The 15,726-nt window shown below is 38.1% G+C and overlaps 1 protein-coding gene across 11 annotated transcripts in view; it reads left to right on the top strand.

The window, feature by feature from the left end:
• LOC126650371 (liprin-alpha-1) overlaps window positions 1-15,726 on the top strand; it is a 52,441-nt gene that overhangs the window by 10,880 nt on the left and 25,835 nt on the right. For 6 of the 11 annotated variants that reach the window (XR_007631418.1, XM_050335087.1, XM_050335088.1 and 3 more), the window contains exons 3-12: window positions 7,809-7,910; window positions 8,391-8,555; window positions 9,327-9,401; window positions 9,840-9,941; window positions 10,195-10,416; window positions 11,181-11,327; window positions 11,975-12,109; window positions 12,696-12,770; window positions 13,177-13,260; window positions 14,051-14,182. Coding sequence is in view for 10 of the 11 variants with exons in the window: in XM_050335087.1 (XP_050191044.1) it covers window positions 7,809-7,910; window positions 8,391-8,555; window positions 9,327-9,401; window positions 9,840-9,941; window positions 10,195-10,416; window positions 11,181-11,327; window positions 11,975-12,109; window positions 12,696-12,770; window positions 13,177-13,260; window positions 14,051-14,182 (1,239 nt within the window). In the remaining variant the exon portion in view is untranslated. The remainder of the gene's footprint in view (window positions 1-7,808; window positions 7,911-8,390; window positions 8,556-9,326; window positions 9,402-9,839; window positions 9,942-10,194; window positions 10,417-11,180; window positions 11,328-11,974; window positions 12,110-12,695; window positions 12,771-13,176; window positions 13,261-14,050; window positions 14,183-15,726) is intronic. The other 5 variants (XM_050335091.1, XM_050335095.1, XM_050335093.1 and 2 more) reach the window with 2 other exon arrangements.

The raw sequence follows: 15,726 nt of genomic DNA, 5'->3' as shown, positions 1-15,726 counted from the left end.
GCAATCTTGCTGTAGTTGTTGCAGTAGCTCCTGTTTCCAAAATGGAGAGTCCCAGGAAAGTTACTGACCTTGTTAAATTTTCCCAGCATATCTTGCAATTGTTTTCCAGTTTGGCATCTCTGAGGAGCATTGCAGGCTGTGAGATCCCAGGAAATCTTGACCAACTTTGTGTGGAGAGGAAAAGCTTCAATGAAATCTCTCTGGTGTCATATTAAAGATGGAGACTGGTTTTGTCCCACACCTTGTCAAACTGGTAGTGCAAGATTCTTCCCCTTTAATTAAGTGCAAGTGTATTCTCCTTTTGCCATGGTGGATATGGGCGTGAGGAGGTTTCTTCACTGCCATGGACTCCAAAAATGGAGATGCCTAAAGCTACAACTAAGAAGTTGTGCTGCTACTTACTTGTATTAGTTATTAATCCAAATAGACCAGGCTAGGGTTGCAGGAATGTGGTAATTCCTATTGGGAAACCCTTAGAATTCATAGACTCAGAGTGTGACTGAGAGACATGTTTATTTTCTAACACCCCCCCAAGTACTGCAAACTTATTTCTGTGGTAATTTAAGGGTTTAATTCTGGAATATTGGTAGTTGGTTTCCTACAGTATTGGGAAGGATTACTGTGTTGTTGACCAGTCTCAACAGCTCCCGTTCTGCACAAAGTATGCATACACATCCCAAGTTGAAAAGCCTGTTTTTCCATGCTGACTAAAGTTTTCCTGATGCATATTTTAACTGATCTTGGGACATTTATCCAAGTCAAACAAGCCTGGTATGGTTCTGAATACTTTTGTGCCTTATGTGCCATTTCAGGGGGTGTATTCCTGCACGTCCCAGAGCAGCTAAGGTGGAACTCTGTGTAGCCACCACAATGAAGTGGTTCTGGCCATGTGGTGGAAGGTTTTCTGCTGCCATTGCATATGAATAGATGCCAAGTTTCACGCAAGTCTGAAGTGCTTCTGTATTTCCTCTGCTTGCTGGAAGGCAACTGTTACTGTACAACTGTTGTAATGGTTTGACTTTTGGATTTCCCTGCTCAGAGGATCCAAGGTGTTGCCTGAGTAGGGGCAACATTTTATAAGTATTTTACAAACAGAATTGAAGAAAATAACTTGAAACCAGTTATTTCCAGTTAGTGTTCAGTGCGTTCCTTTCTTGTTAATCCTCTGTGCATTCTGTTAGCTAGGCGGATTGAGTTCACAACTCAGTTGAGTATTTGGAGAAAGCCTTGGGGAAAAAACAACAGGTGCTTTGGTAGAATTGTTGCACATCTGAAGCTTTAAAAGTGATTTAAAAAGCTGTGGTAAAAAGGGGTTGTGTCTGCTCTGGGTTAACTGAAAATACACCCTGTGTGATATACCATACTTTGAACAAGCTGTGTTGAATTGCTAAGGCTGGTGAAAAGACTAACAAACTATCTGGAGAAATTATGGATTCTGGAATGTTTTGATGATCCCAAGGCTGGCTGCTACAGAAGAGGCAAGTTGTAAGAGGAGTAACTGGATGAAGTTTTCCAACTTGTTTAAACTTCATGGTCTCTTTCATTAATTTCACAGACCTATGAAGAAGTTGTAAGTGGCAGCTGTGGCTTAGTTTTGACTTGCAGCACATTACCAGCAAACGTTCTTGTTTGCTAGCAAGTCCAGAGATCTAAACTTAGAGTCTACAGGTCATTTATGACTTGTATTCATTGTGGAGGACAGAGGTCTGGCTGCTGGTGGAACTTGGAAGACACTTGGACGTTGTCTTGTGTCCCTTGCAGTGCCGAGTACAGCGTGGGATTGGGACTCCAGCGATGCACAAAAGTCCGTTTTTGCATGAGGATTTTCCCCTACTCTTGTGTACATAACAGCACTGTTCTGCTGGGCTTAGAGCAAAGGAAATGCAGTGGTTCTACCAGCCTGGGTGGTTTATATAGGCTGTAGTTAATGATTTGAGTGGAGGTGGTTCCTGTTTGCCTGTCTTTGACCTGTACTTTGCTCTATGTTAGAGGGGTTTGAAGGCTCACTTTCCAGAATATTATGCTGTGTGCATAAAGTGTGAGCATTGATTAATGTGGTGGAAGGAAAACCTCTGATCCTTTAAGTAGTGAGAGGCTGGATCCAGCCATATTTGGGTTCTGGTACTTTTACCCATCCTCATTCCGAATAGGTAGGACATGTCTGTCCAAGACATGTTAGATCAGGGAAGGGGAGCTATGGGAGGGAGAACGTGGAACCGATGTGTTTCCACCTCCCTTTTCCTGTTGCTCCTGCATTCCTTTTGCAAAGCTGCCAAATACCACCTTTCTTCATTTAGTGCTTTGTAGTCCAGGCGCAGTGAACGCTCTGCATAAATTGAAGCAGGATGGTAACTGGAAACCCAGTCATTACCATGGAGACTTGGTCTTGCTATAAGCTTTCCCACTGTGCTCTAGGGCATATGTTTGGTACCTGCTGGCTGTGAGTTTGGAGTTCTTTTTGCCTCTTCGCTTGTGAAAGGTCAGGCTGTGGATTCTCCTTTCGGCTCCAAAGAGAGCTGGGAACAGAGCAATAACATTATGCAACTGTAAACACGTTGAAACTTAATTTCCTGTTTAGGATCGAACGGTGTTAATGACCAAGCCTAGGTGGGTCAATCCAGGAGGGAAACTTGAATATTGTACTAAAAAAGAGGGCTGGGATGATCAGAAGTTCCTCAGGTTTAATATTTAGTCAGCTGGCAGCAATATTCACTTGAGTGTTCTCATGCAGATTTTAATAGAGGGGGGAAAAAAAGTGGTTTTGGAGTCAAGGAAAATACGCACTTCTGAGAGTTAAACAAAGATGGTATTAAACATTTTAAATATCTCAATGCCACTGCTTGGGATGGGAGAGTTTTTTTAAGAGTGAAGAGATCTGCACCTGGGTTTTGGTAGTTGTCTTTTGAGTTATAAAACATCTTATGCATACACAGAAATGGGAAAGGAGGTCAAAAAACTAATTATATAACGAGCTCCTTGTATTCTCACTCAGCTCTAGTTGAAAAAACAGCTCCTTTGAGCATGAAAAGCCTTTCAGTGTTCTGAAATACAAGAATTTGACATATCCATATTTTAATTATTCTCTTACACTTCCTTTTAAGTTGTTGGGATTTTTGAGAACAAAAGATAAACTTATTTCATAGAACTGTTTCTCTTACTACTTGAAGTAAGTTTTATGATTCCAGGTTAGTAAATCCAGGCTGCTTGATACTTACTGGAAATTAATTTCACGAGGTGAAAAGCAAAATATTTTTCTTTGCACACTCCAGGCTGATTTTGCTCTTTCCCATTAGCGCATGCCAGAGATATGGAAAGGTTGAAAGCAATCTGTTTTATTACGTGGAACAGGCCAAGCATGATGTGTGTTGGTGGTTTGTTTTCTCTGGATTTCTTGCTGCTAAAGTGTGTGTAACCGTTTTCTTCGAGGGCTGGATTTAATGATGAAAACAAATCAGTTCTTTTCAATTTTAACTCTCAATACCCTTGAAGTATTTCAGAATTCTTAGCCTAAAAAAACCCAAAACAAAATTGGTCGAACCTAAATATGCTTGATAGGAACTTTCAGATATATTGGGGATCTTGGTCCCTGTGTGTTCCCTAAATTCCTTAAAGTGAAGTGGCTGTGAAATACCCTGTTAAACTTAAATATTCAAGTTTTCTTTGATTGTTTTGCTTAAGAGTGTATACTTGTCATTTCCATGCATGCATCCTTTGGAATAATTGTGGCTTATATGTGGTGTAAACATCATGCTGGAAACTTATCTCAGATCGCACTGGTTTCCATCCCTGATGTCCTGCACTTTCCTGCACTTTCCCGCACTTTCCCTCTTGTTCTTCTTGTGCTCCTTTCAGCTGCTCAGCTTTGTGAGTGAGTTGTTTGATATTCAGGTTACAGACCAGAACGACAGTAAAACAAAATATTACTTGGAGATTAAAGAGAGAAATTCCACTCATATATTTCACTCAGAGATGTTCCAAGATGCAACAGTTGCGACTTCCTCTTTCTGTTGCCTGAAGTTACTACTTTAACAGTAGTATTTTAAAAGTAGTATTTCACAGTACTTTAATAGTAGTACGTTCTTTGGTGAATTTAAAATGTTTGGGGCTTTATTTACAAATCTTTCCATCCTTTGTATGTTTTGTACTATGTTGTTGCCTGTAATCCGTGTTTCCTTATGTTCTCACAGGTGTTGCATTTCCTGTGGAATAAGGGTTTTTTTCTTGATCAAATTCCAAGAAAATTTACAGTTCGTTGTCTGTAGAGCATCCCTAGTACACATCTTATATTAGCAGACTTCCAGGGATTACCTGTGTCCTTTCAAGTTTTTCCCCCTAGGTTAAATACTGTATTCCTGACATCTAGCATGTATTGGTTTGTCATGTACTATCTGTGGAACCTATAAATTATGTTGGTAATAACCATGAGGAGAACCTATTCCCTGAAAGCTGTTAATGTTTCTGGACTGGGATCTTGGAAGTACCCAAGTGTCTGTCAGCTCAGACATCAGAAATGTGCAGGCTTGACAGCCAGGCACCAGTTGATCCAACTTTTGGAAAGCTGTTTATGCTGTGATCTCAAAAATACTAAAGATTGGAGGTCAATTCTGAAGGTTGGTGGAAAAGAAGTGTTCTTGCTTCATGGAGTTTGTGAAAAAAAAAACCAAAACCAACCAAAACCTCTGTAGATTGCTGAACAAGAACAAACTTACTCACTCAATGTAGCTTTTTGTTGAGAGTATTGACTTCTGGCAGCAAGAGAGATGTTTTTGGAATGATGCAGTTGGATCAGAAAGTGACTTTCTCCAGTAAACAGTTTAGTGTAGCATATGGGTGTTTGCCAGAATGTTCTGATCAACAGGGAATATTTCCCTGGAAAATTCAGCACTCTCTTTTCTGTAAGTGCTCTGAAAGGGCTTGTACCATTCTAGTCAACCCTGAGTTGTATATTTTTTATATTGAGCAGAACGGATGATCTCAATCTTCTTAATTACTGAAAAATAATCAGCTTTTAGGATAAGAAGGAAAGGTTTTCCTTTAATTCTTTCTGTACATTCGTCTAATGCCAAAGAAGAAATGATGAGGCAACTTAGAATTTTTGGAGATTATGAGGTGGCAGATAGTTTCTCTCCCGAGCTGCTTGGAGAAATCACAAATTGTCTACCAGTGGAGGTAAGTATTACAACTAGATAGGACATGTCTTTTGGCAGTGTCGGCTGAAACTAAGGATGTTCAAATGTTCTTTATTAGGCAGCTCACGGGACTCAAAGCAACTATATTTTGTCAAAACAAACAGCAGTGGAGGTTATTGTGCAATGCCAGAAATTCATGCCAGTGCGTTAACGCAGCAGCAATATAAATTCCTGGGTGCCTGGTTGGTTTGGGTCATCTGACAAGGGTGATGGTTCGTGTCAGAGTTGATATATTTGTGCTACAGTTTATATTTGCACACAAGTATGCAGTGGGATAGAACCCTCTGTGCTACAACCATTTGAAGAGTAAATAGACGTCCTTTCAAGTACACAGCTGGTGAAACTCACACACAACCCTGGAAACTCTCACAGGTGGGATGTTGAAGGTATAGGAAAAATTTGGATGTCAAGGAACAGCTCATAGTAGAGGCAATTTTCCTGTCAGCTCCAGTGAAACCTGAAGTAGATTTTTCTTGATTTACTTGCACCCAGGACTCTGTTGTAGTTAGTTTTTTGTGTGTAAAAGTTCCAGTAGCTGGACTTACGTTTTATTTTTTCTCCTAAGTGTATTTGCAGGCCATTTTGAAATAATTAGGCCTCTTTTTTTTTTCTTTTTTTTTTTTAAGAATGCAAATAAAATGCTGCAGTGAAATATTTATGTGTGTAATTATGAAATGTGGTAGAGAAATCAATTCATTTTTTTAGCAGTTGAAAAAGGAAAATAAATTAAGAATTTTTGCAGTTATTTGCTGATTAACCAGAGGACTACACTGAAACTTTCTTCCAATAAGCAGATTTTTATTTAGGAAGAGGGATTATAGGCATGGATTCTGCATCTGTGACGGTGGGATTAGTGTCTTTACCCTTTTTAAAAGTCTCATACATGAGTAATTCCAAAGGAGTTCGCTGTAAGTATGTGTTGTGCAACAGGTTTTGTCTCTTCAGTCACATCTGTATTTTAGAATAAAGTTTTCCCAGTGAATGTTGGAAATGGCAGTGTCCTTGGACTGTGTCTGGCTGCTTTAGCTGCAAGTTAGAATTTGCAGAGTGCAGTGTAATTGGTCGATGTGGCCTTTTGTTGTTAAGCGGGTGCCTCCCGTCACTTTGAATTTTGCTGAACAGCTCCGTCTGAAGCTTTCACTTGACAAGCAGCTACTGTCTGTTAAACAGTATATTTTGCAGAGTTGGAAAAAAATAGAGAAGCAGTCCTTGTGCACGTGGTGTGTTTCCGCTTCGGTGGCCATTTGTGGTGTTCACCTCATCTTGATCATCACCAGTTCAGCTGTACCAATCCATTTCTTACTGAACAAGTCTCTTGCTTATTAGTGTTTTCCTTATTTTAGACAACAAAAAGGACTATTATTTACTAATATGTCAATGTTTTCTTATTGAAGTGCTTCTTAAGTGTTCACTGGCCATTGGAGTGACAGATGCGTATCTATTTTCACATCCCAAGTTGTGTTGGTAACACGTGAGGGTTTTTTCCCATTTCCTACAAGCTTTTTTCTGCAACATGGACTTGTTCACATTCACACCTTTACTTTTTGCACTAATTCTAATTGCCAGGGTGGTTCAGGTTACAACGTAAATTATGCCAGAGTAGGTAGATAGGTAATGTTATGCTCTGTATTTGCTTCTAATTGTGGTGTATAGTTGTACCTTTTATCCTATTCAGAGTGCGCTCTGTGAGTTGATAAAACATTTAAATGCCTTTTATGTTGAATATTTTTAGTGAGGCTGTTGATAGAGAGCAGAAGTGGTGTGGGAAGTATTGGCTCTTTCAGATACTGCTACAATCATTTCCTGACAGAAACCCAAAAATGGAGAAAGATACTCTTTAATATTGACTACTCTGTGTTCACTGTAGTAATAAACGTGCAGTAACTGATTGAGGTACCTCGGTTCCAGTTCCCTGATGACACTTCCCTCTATACTATTTCACTTTGGTTGAGCTTTGTGTGGTGAGATCATCACTGAATTTGAAGGGTGAGCCTTGTGAGGGCTTTGAGTCCAGGGGCTCGGCTTTGAGACAATTCTGATTCTAATCCTCTGAGATTTCCAGCAGGACTGCAGGGAACTGCTGGAACTGCTTCAGTACCGTTTTGTGAGATTTGAAAGAAGGCGTAAATGAAATTCCAGTATGTAACTGTATTCTGGTAGATGGCAGGGTTATGCACTGTCTCTCACATTTACATCCTGACTTGAAGTTTGTCATTTTTTCTGATGTCTTTATTTTACTGAGCTCTGTTTCATTGTGTCTCCCTCAGCAGTTGTTAAAAAAACCCCACAACAAACAAAAGAAACACACAAAAGAAACAGCTCTTTGAAACCGTAAAATAATGCATTACAAAGATGTTTTTCCCTTTGCTTACCAGGGAAACCCCAACTCAGATAGTTGCCTTGAGAGACAAATGAGTCTTCAAAAGTACTGGTCAAACATCTTCTGTTTTCACAAGTGTTTTTTTGTCTTTACAGTTGGTAATGTAAGTTTTAAGTTTGAACTTAAGCATGACTGTAAATTGTATTGGCTTTAGTCATCTGAACGCTTCAGAAAGTTGTCACGTGTTCATACGAATCCACTTTCACTGTATCCTGACATTTCTGTCTGGTTTATTCCAGGAATTTGCAGCACTTACAAAAGAGCTCAATGTATGCAGGGAGCAGCTGCTGGAAAGGGAAGAAGAAATCGCTGAACTGAAAGCAGAAAGAAATAATACCAGGGTTAGTTCCCTGTCTTCTCCAAGCTTACCACTGTTAAAGAATGGAGGAAAACACTGAATGTTGAATTTGAAAAGCTAAAAGTGATTTTTTCCCCAATATTTGCACATGACTCCCCATGGAAGTGCAAATGTCTTGATTAAGAAAGTTTGGAAGCTTATGCACAGCTCCAAATGCTGCTGTGCTGAATCAGGAAAAGCTTGTAAGACTGCAGTGTGTCTGTCATTCAGCTTTCTAGTTGAGGTTTTGTAATCACACAGCTCCTGGGATCAGAGGAGCAGAGCGGGTGGGTTGTAGGGTTCTGTTTGAGCAGCTGACGCTGCTAATGCAGCTCAAATGTTGAAAGCAGGTCCTTACTTTTGATACAACGTTCTTTGTCTCTGAAATTTGAAGTTTAGAGCTCAAAACTTAATGTTCTAGGAGGCAGAGTTTTCTGCAGCTTTTCAGAGCAGGAATAAACATTGTTCCTTTTTCTTGCTTTAGCTGTTGCTGGAACATCTGGAGTGTCTTGTCTCCAGGCATGAGCGATCTCTGAGAATGACTGTGGTGAAAAGGCAAGCTCAGTCTCCAGCAGGAGTTTCTAGTGAAGTAGAAGTTCTCAAAGCACTAAAATCTTTATTTGAGCACCATAAAGCCCTTGATGAAAAGGTAATGAAATATTGTGCCTCATCCTGTCCCCTCTTTTGTGGGGGCCATTTTGTGCTAAAGCTGTAGAAACCTCTGAACTGTAACTACATCCAGTACCCACTCTCCAAAATTAATGTGGAAATAAATCAAGGTGCTGTGGTTGTTTCTAGTATTTCATTAGCTCTGTTAATGTAAACTCAGCGTGGTTCAGGGGCAATATATTTGCTGTAGGATTGCATACAGTTGCTTACCTCTACAATATCAGGGTTTAGCCTTTTGATTATGTAATACAAGGAAGAGAGGAATCTGCTTACACTGTGATATGAAGCTGAATTAAAGGAACCCCTCCCTTCAGCTTTGCCTGACATTGGCAGCAGGATATGCAAGTCCTAAAATTCACTGTGAGTTTTGTTGCCAACTCAGTTTACCTGACTTTTGTGACACTTGGATATAAAATCTGGCAAATTACTTTAAGCAGAATTCTTCTCTTTAAACAGAAATAAGCAAAAGCCTACACACTCTGTACCTTGCAAAAGAACAAGCAAATTCGGGGCACATTTAATTCTTGCCTAAATGTACAGGTATCTTAAAATACAATTTGCTTATGCCAGAAAGGGAAAACTAGATTTTTTAAGATACACATTATTTGGCTATTTTTTTGTGTTGTAGTTAGTACTGACTCCAGATTAAGCAGGTGTAATGGAATTTATTATCTGAAAGGGCATGGCAATAAATGAAATTGATTTCTTTTTTATTTGAGTGATTTTATATAATTTGAAATTACCTTTTCAGGTAAGGGAGAGGTTACGAGTAGCACTTGAAAGGTGTAGCTTATTGGAAGAAGAACTAGGTACTACACATAAAGAGGTAGGTTTCTGTCTTAAAAGTTACATCTTCGTGTGTGCATTGTGGGCAGTTTAGTCAGTATTTGTACATAGTAATTTACTAAGTTTCACTTTCACTTCTTGCTCTTGGTTTTTTGCAAATGGAACAAAATTAATTTTTAACTCAGTTACTTTGAAAGCGCAGGAGGGGAAAAAAAATAAACCTCAACCCTCTGACACCTCCTGCCCCCAAAAAACCCCAACAAACCCCAAAAAACCCCTAAACAAAACAAAATAAAAGAAAGAAAACAGTTCATATGGCTTTAAAATAAGAATTTTTGGGTTGCAATGGCCTGAACTGGGTGCCTGTGCTGTTTCATTAATAAATACCTTGCAGTAGAGTCAGTAATTGCTTTTCCAACTGTTTGTTATATTATTAACGAGAAAGGAATCGAAACGTGTATGTAAACTTTTCTTTTAGTTAATGATACTGAAAGAGCAAAGTAATCAGAAGAAAACACTTCCAGATGGGATGCTGGATATAAATCATGAACAAGAAAATATACCGACTACAAATGGGAAGGTACAGCTATTCACTTTATTTAGTTGACATCTGATTTTTTAATTATAATTGGTAACATTTGAATTTGAAACTATAATAAGATATTTTTGCGTGATCATCTAACTAAAAAGCCTTAGCTACCACAATTTCAATGTTTGCAGTCTATCCAGTAACAAAATTATCTTTGTGGAGGAGTGTTTACAGAGGAGTAACAGTTTGTTTTTCAGTCTTATTTACAACATGCAAATACACTTCTTTTTTTCTTGTTAAATAGAGATCCTCTGATGGTTCTTTATGCCACGATGAAAACCTTGCTAAAGTGATTGAACTCCAAGACATCATAGATAAGCAAAACAAGGAGCAGACACAAATGAAAGAACATCTCACTGCTCTGGCCAGCAGAGTGACAGAGCTGGAAGAAGATCTTGACACAGCCAGAAAAGACTTGATAAAATCTGAAGAAATGAATACGAAGTTACAGAGAGACATACGAGAGGTGAGGAGGGAGCTGGCAAAATTTGGGGACTCTCAAATGCAACTGCTTTATTAAATTTTAGTCTTCTTGGTGCTCAGTTGAGCCTTTATGCTTTTGAATGTCTTTGTATTGACAGATGAGAAGAAAATAGTTCAGGGCATGATCTCTTTTTTTAATATAACAGACGAGTTGCTAAAGAAAATTTGTCTTCACTCTAAATCTGTGACTTAGATATTTCATTAATATATGGGAGATTTAGCATTGCGAACTTTACCATGTTCTTGAAAAGATGCTTTATCTTGCCATAAAAGCTAAGCTTATTCGTAAAGTTTAAATTTTTTGAAGATGTACATGGAGGAAGAATCACTTTAATTTCAGTGCTGTCGTTGACAGTTCCTGATCAATCCCTGATCTCCAAGGTCCCATTTCTTGCAGCGTACTGTAATTAAATAGAAGTTAAATAGGGTGCTTAGTTAAGTCCAAGAACGTTCTCTGACCATCCCCAGCACGTCAAGATTTGCTGTGTTTGTACCATTGAAAAGGTAAGTAGCAGATCTGTGGTGTAAGATAATAAAGATGAGTCTTTTTTTAATCATTCAGTGTTTTAAAAAAGTCATTGAACTTGTAAGCCTAAGTGAGGCTCATCTTTCTACTTTGTTTTATACCAAGAAAAATAACAGAAATGTCGGATTTTTTAATTTCTATTATTTCTGAGGTTTGCTCTCCAGTTTGATGACAAAATAATTCTCTCTCGTATTCTAAATTCTGCTTTGTGTCTTGCACAGGCTATGGCCCAAAAGGAAGACATGGAAGAGAGAATTACAACTCTTGAGAAACGCTACCTCGCTGCACAACGTGAAGCTACATCTGTGCATGACCTCAATGATAAACTTGAAAATGAAATTGCCACTAAAGACTCCATGCACAGACAGGTTGGGATTGGAAATAAGATAAAGTGCATTTTGCGCGGCATAAAACTGATGGAAATAATTCACGGTCATACTCTACTGAAGCACTTTGCTTTTAGGAAGATACACAGCATCTGTAATGGGCTGTTGGTATTGACTGTCTTTCAGTAAATGGAGTTGTACATTGCAGAGTTTTACCCTGGGAATGAAGATGAGGCAGTTTTACTGGGAAGGGGAAATGATTTAGAGAATTTCAGTGCACTTCTTCATGGCTTTTGTCCCTATTAGTTGTGGATTTTTAAGTTGTTATGTGTGTATCCAAGCATCTTTAAGTTCACGTGTGAGAATTACTCATTCTAAGCTGAAACCTTTTAAAACTTGTATAATGTGTAGTGATTTTTACAGGCTATAATAGAAGTGAATGTTGCTTTACTGGGAGTGGAAATTTGACATGTGCTTGACAGGAAAGTCCAACTTTATAAACCAAGTGTACACACTTGAAAAAGAATTGAATTTTGCAATAATATGCACAGTGTTATTTAAAATATGTAGGAATTTGTCCCTTATCTTAGCACAACTCTGATTAAGAAAATTCACAGCTTGTTCTTTGCCGCTTTACGAATTACTTACCATTTTTAACCCTAAGCATTTTTGATTGTGATCCTGTGCAGAGTGAAGATAAGAACAGGCAATTGCAGGAACGACTGGAACTGGCTGAGCAAAAGTTGCAGCAGACCCTGAGAAAAGCTGAGACTTTGCCAGAGGTGGAAGCTGAGCTGGCCCAGAGAGTTGCAGCACTTACGAAGGTGAGGCCCCTGGACAGTGTCCTCCAGACTCTGCTCTCCATTGGTGTCCCACTGCACGAAATCTGGTCGTAGTGGTGGCTTTGTTACAGTCCGGTTTTCCCACAGACAATTCAGAAAATATTTATCCTTGTTCTCTCTACTTTTTCCGCTCATCTCTCTGAAGATGCCCTTTTTGATTTTTATTTTAATTTTGTGTTTTTTTTAATTTTTTCTCTTTGGAACTTAAGCGGGTTTTCTGTTAATTACATTGCATTATGACAATGTCTCTCTGAAGTATTACTTTGGTGTTCTTTATTAAAATCAATTCAGTATTAGGCATAAAGTCCTTCTAAGCATGAACTATTTCTGAAGGGGAAACCCCAAATCCTTCCACTTATAACCAAGTGAAGAGTATGAGGAGCAAGAGAAGTAATGATACTAATAAATATCAAGGTTTTTAGAGGGCTGCAAGTGAGCTAATGAAGTGTGAAGAATTATGTTTAATAACTACAAGTGAACCTTTTCAAGTGTGTGTGTATGCTTTCTTTGAAAGTCTTAGTTTCATTTCTTTCCCTGTTATCTTTCCTGTCCCTAACTGGCTCTGTAGTCTGACCTTTTGTCTCCTGGGAGCTCTGCTGCTAAAGATGCAAAAGTGTTGGAACTTACCACCAAGCTTAGGAAGGTAGAATTTGTATCTTAGTCCTTGTTTCTGCTTGCTGCTTTCTGCTTTGTCATGGGTACTAACACAGTCACATCCTCCAGGCTAGTGAGGAAAAGCTGAAAATGCACTTAGTTTTTCTTTTTCTTTTCTTTTTTTTTTTAATTCTTCGGGATATGAATGAACTTCTGCTGTTGCAAGCTCATTTACAAAGAGCAGTGGATTCATGGTGAGAGGTTACCTCATTTTGCTACTCACATATGAACCCTTGCGAGGTTTTTGGTGACAGAAAAGCATCTGTTCTGCATTTTGTGTTACCATAAATGGAAGTTGTGCGAAGCATGTTAGAAATGTTACTGTGCTTCAATGTTTCTGTGCTTTTGAAACCTAAAAATCCACCCGAATTCTAATTTTGCTTTCAAATTGACAGGCTGAGGAGAGACATGGCAACACTGAGGAACGACTGAGGCAGATGGAAGCACAGCTAGAGGAGAAGAATCAAGAGCTGCAAAGGGTATCGTACATAATTTTGACAAAGATATAAAGCTGAAAGAAAGAATCCAATCCCCTTCATGGCTGCTACCATTCAGCAAAGCTGTTTTTATTTCTCTCTTTAAAAGAAAGCCAGAGCTTGGGCTGGCTGATATTTGGGAGATTTGAGTCACTGTACTATGTCTCACCTTAAATCTCAAGGGAAAGCTGAAAGTCTGCAATGCAAGTTTGAAAATAGAAAATATCTGATTATTATTACTATTCTTATACTCAGTATATATTCATACTCAATAAAATATATTAAATTTGCTACTAATATTTAATAAATAATAATAAATAACTATAATTATATATTATATAAATTATTTATTTATAAATATTTAATATTTAATAAATATAAATATTTATAAATATTTTTATAAATAAAAATTTTATTATATAAAAATAATTAATAAATAATAATAAAATTTGCTATTACTATTCATACTTTCTGATGAAGAGACAGATCAAAAACATGCTGAATTAAAGGACTATAGAAAAATTGGTTCCTGGGTTATAAATAATGGAATTCGTTCTGAATTCGGTTTGTTTGTTTTTTTTAATGTAGACTCATTTTTTCAAACTTCTGATTTTGGATCAGTTATTACACTCTGCAGTGTCCCTTATACTCCTCCACAGAGTCCTGGAGGTGCATGCAGTATTCCTCTCTGGAAAAATATTGCTGTTAAAGAAAGCTTACTGCCTTTATAACCTGAAAATTGTTATAGACATTGAAAATTTGAAGTTATTTCAGTAGCTTTTCTGTGTCTTAGGCTAGACAGAGAGAGAAGATGAATGAAGAGCATAATAAACGTTTATCAGAAACTGTTGATAAGCTGCTGTCTGAATCCAATGAAAGGCTCCAGCTTCATCTCAAGGAAAGGATGGCTGCCCTGGAAGATAAGGTAACAAGTCACCTTCCAGCACATACATTAATTAGAATGGTCAGAATTCTGTGATTTGTGCAGTTTGCACACATCTGTAACTTTAGTAAATAAATATGAAATCCTTATTAATAAATAGTTTCTCTTAAGGCTGTTTTTTAATGTGGATTTTGAAAATATGTACCAAAAATTCAGTTTTTTTGAGGCTGTCCTTGGGCATTGCACTGCAGTGTTGAGAAGGCATTTTTTAGTTTTCAATAGCTTTATGCTTTTCTAGTTGATTGGTGTGGATTGCCTAAGTAGGCTCATCCAGTGTAATACAGGAAGCCTGAAGAATTAGGACTAGAACTTTGGCCTTTTCAGTTCAGTTTCTTTTGTTTCCCACTGCTCTTGGCTGTACCAGTTCCCCTGAGTCCTTGTGGGATTCTTGCAAGTTAAAACAACCTTGTGTTTTCTTCCCAGGTAGATAATTTTGGGACTCATTATGTGAATGTAACTGGGCTGTTCTGTGCATTGTTAATACACCTCTTGGAACTTTCCCCAGCATTCAACTTTTTACGGTTTTTCTTTCCTTTCTGCTTTTGGATGTAGTTCCTTCTGGATTTTTCTTCCATGCATGCCTTTAAGTTAAATTCCCTTACTCTACGTCCAACAAAGCAAGGTCTTCAAAAGTGGCACTTTGCTTGGTGCTGATTTAGGATTGCTTTGTCTTGGATTAAAAAAATATTTGGTTTCCTTTGTTAGAGAGTGAAATGACCATCTGGGGAAAATGTTTCAGTAAAAACTGTGTGAATTTTTCTTTTAAAGTCAATAAAACACTTCAATGTGTAGAATGATGTTTTCAGACTTTTACTAAGTGTTTGCTTCCTCTTGCATTTATTTCAACTCAATTCTCATCCCTAAACCAACAGTCGGGTGTCAGATGACACATCTTTGCATCATTCCAGGACTCTGCTCCTCTCAGATCATTACAGGCATTTAGTTCATTTCTTGCCCTCCTTTTATACTCTCAGAGCTGGGAGGAATTGAGTGGTGCAGAAGGAACGTAGGTCCTACTTTTGTCGTTTGAGTTGATGATAAAGGTGCTTATCTGGCATCTAAGGCTGCAAATTTGCCTTGTGTTTCTCTAGTTAACATCACTATTTTCAACATTACCAACTGCTTCAGAAATTCAAGTTATGGGGCATGTTATGATATCAACAGTCATAACAGTCTTTTTGAATTCAATTTTGAAGAAACAGATGACTGCATTGTTTTTTTGAAATGCTTGCATACCTGGGGGGTGTTTTAGGGCTGGCCCAAACTCCCTCCTGTCTTCCATAACTTCTTTCACGAGTAATGAGGAAAATCTACTTGTTCTTTACTCTAAGTACCAGCTTTTAGAGAAGTATTCTTGTGGAGGCTTCCAGCTCATTCTTTTATGATAACTTAGAAAGAAATGTGCAGGCAACATTTTGAGACTTTGTTCCGATAACTTGGTCTTTTTCCCAGAGTGATTTATTTTTCCACATATGAGATTGTAGTTCATCTTAGACATGTAATAAAGGTATTAACAACCTCAAGAA

The sequence above is a fragment of the Myiozetetes cayanensis genome, unplaced genomic scaffold (genome assembly GCF_022539395.1).
Source record: "Myiozetetes cayanensis isolate MyiCay16 unplaced genomic scaffold, myiCay2020 scf6-25, whole genome shotgun sequence".
NCBI classification, from domain to species: Eukaryota; Metazoa; Chordata; class Aves; order Passeriformes; family Tyrannidae; genus Myiozetetes; species Myiozetetes cayanensis.
The sequence above is the reverse complement of the archived record's forward strand: the minus strand, read 5'-3'. Positions and strand labels throughout refer to the sequence as shown.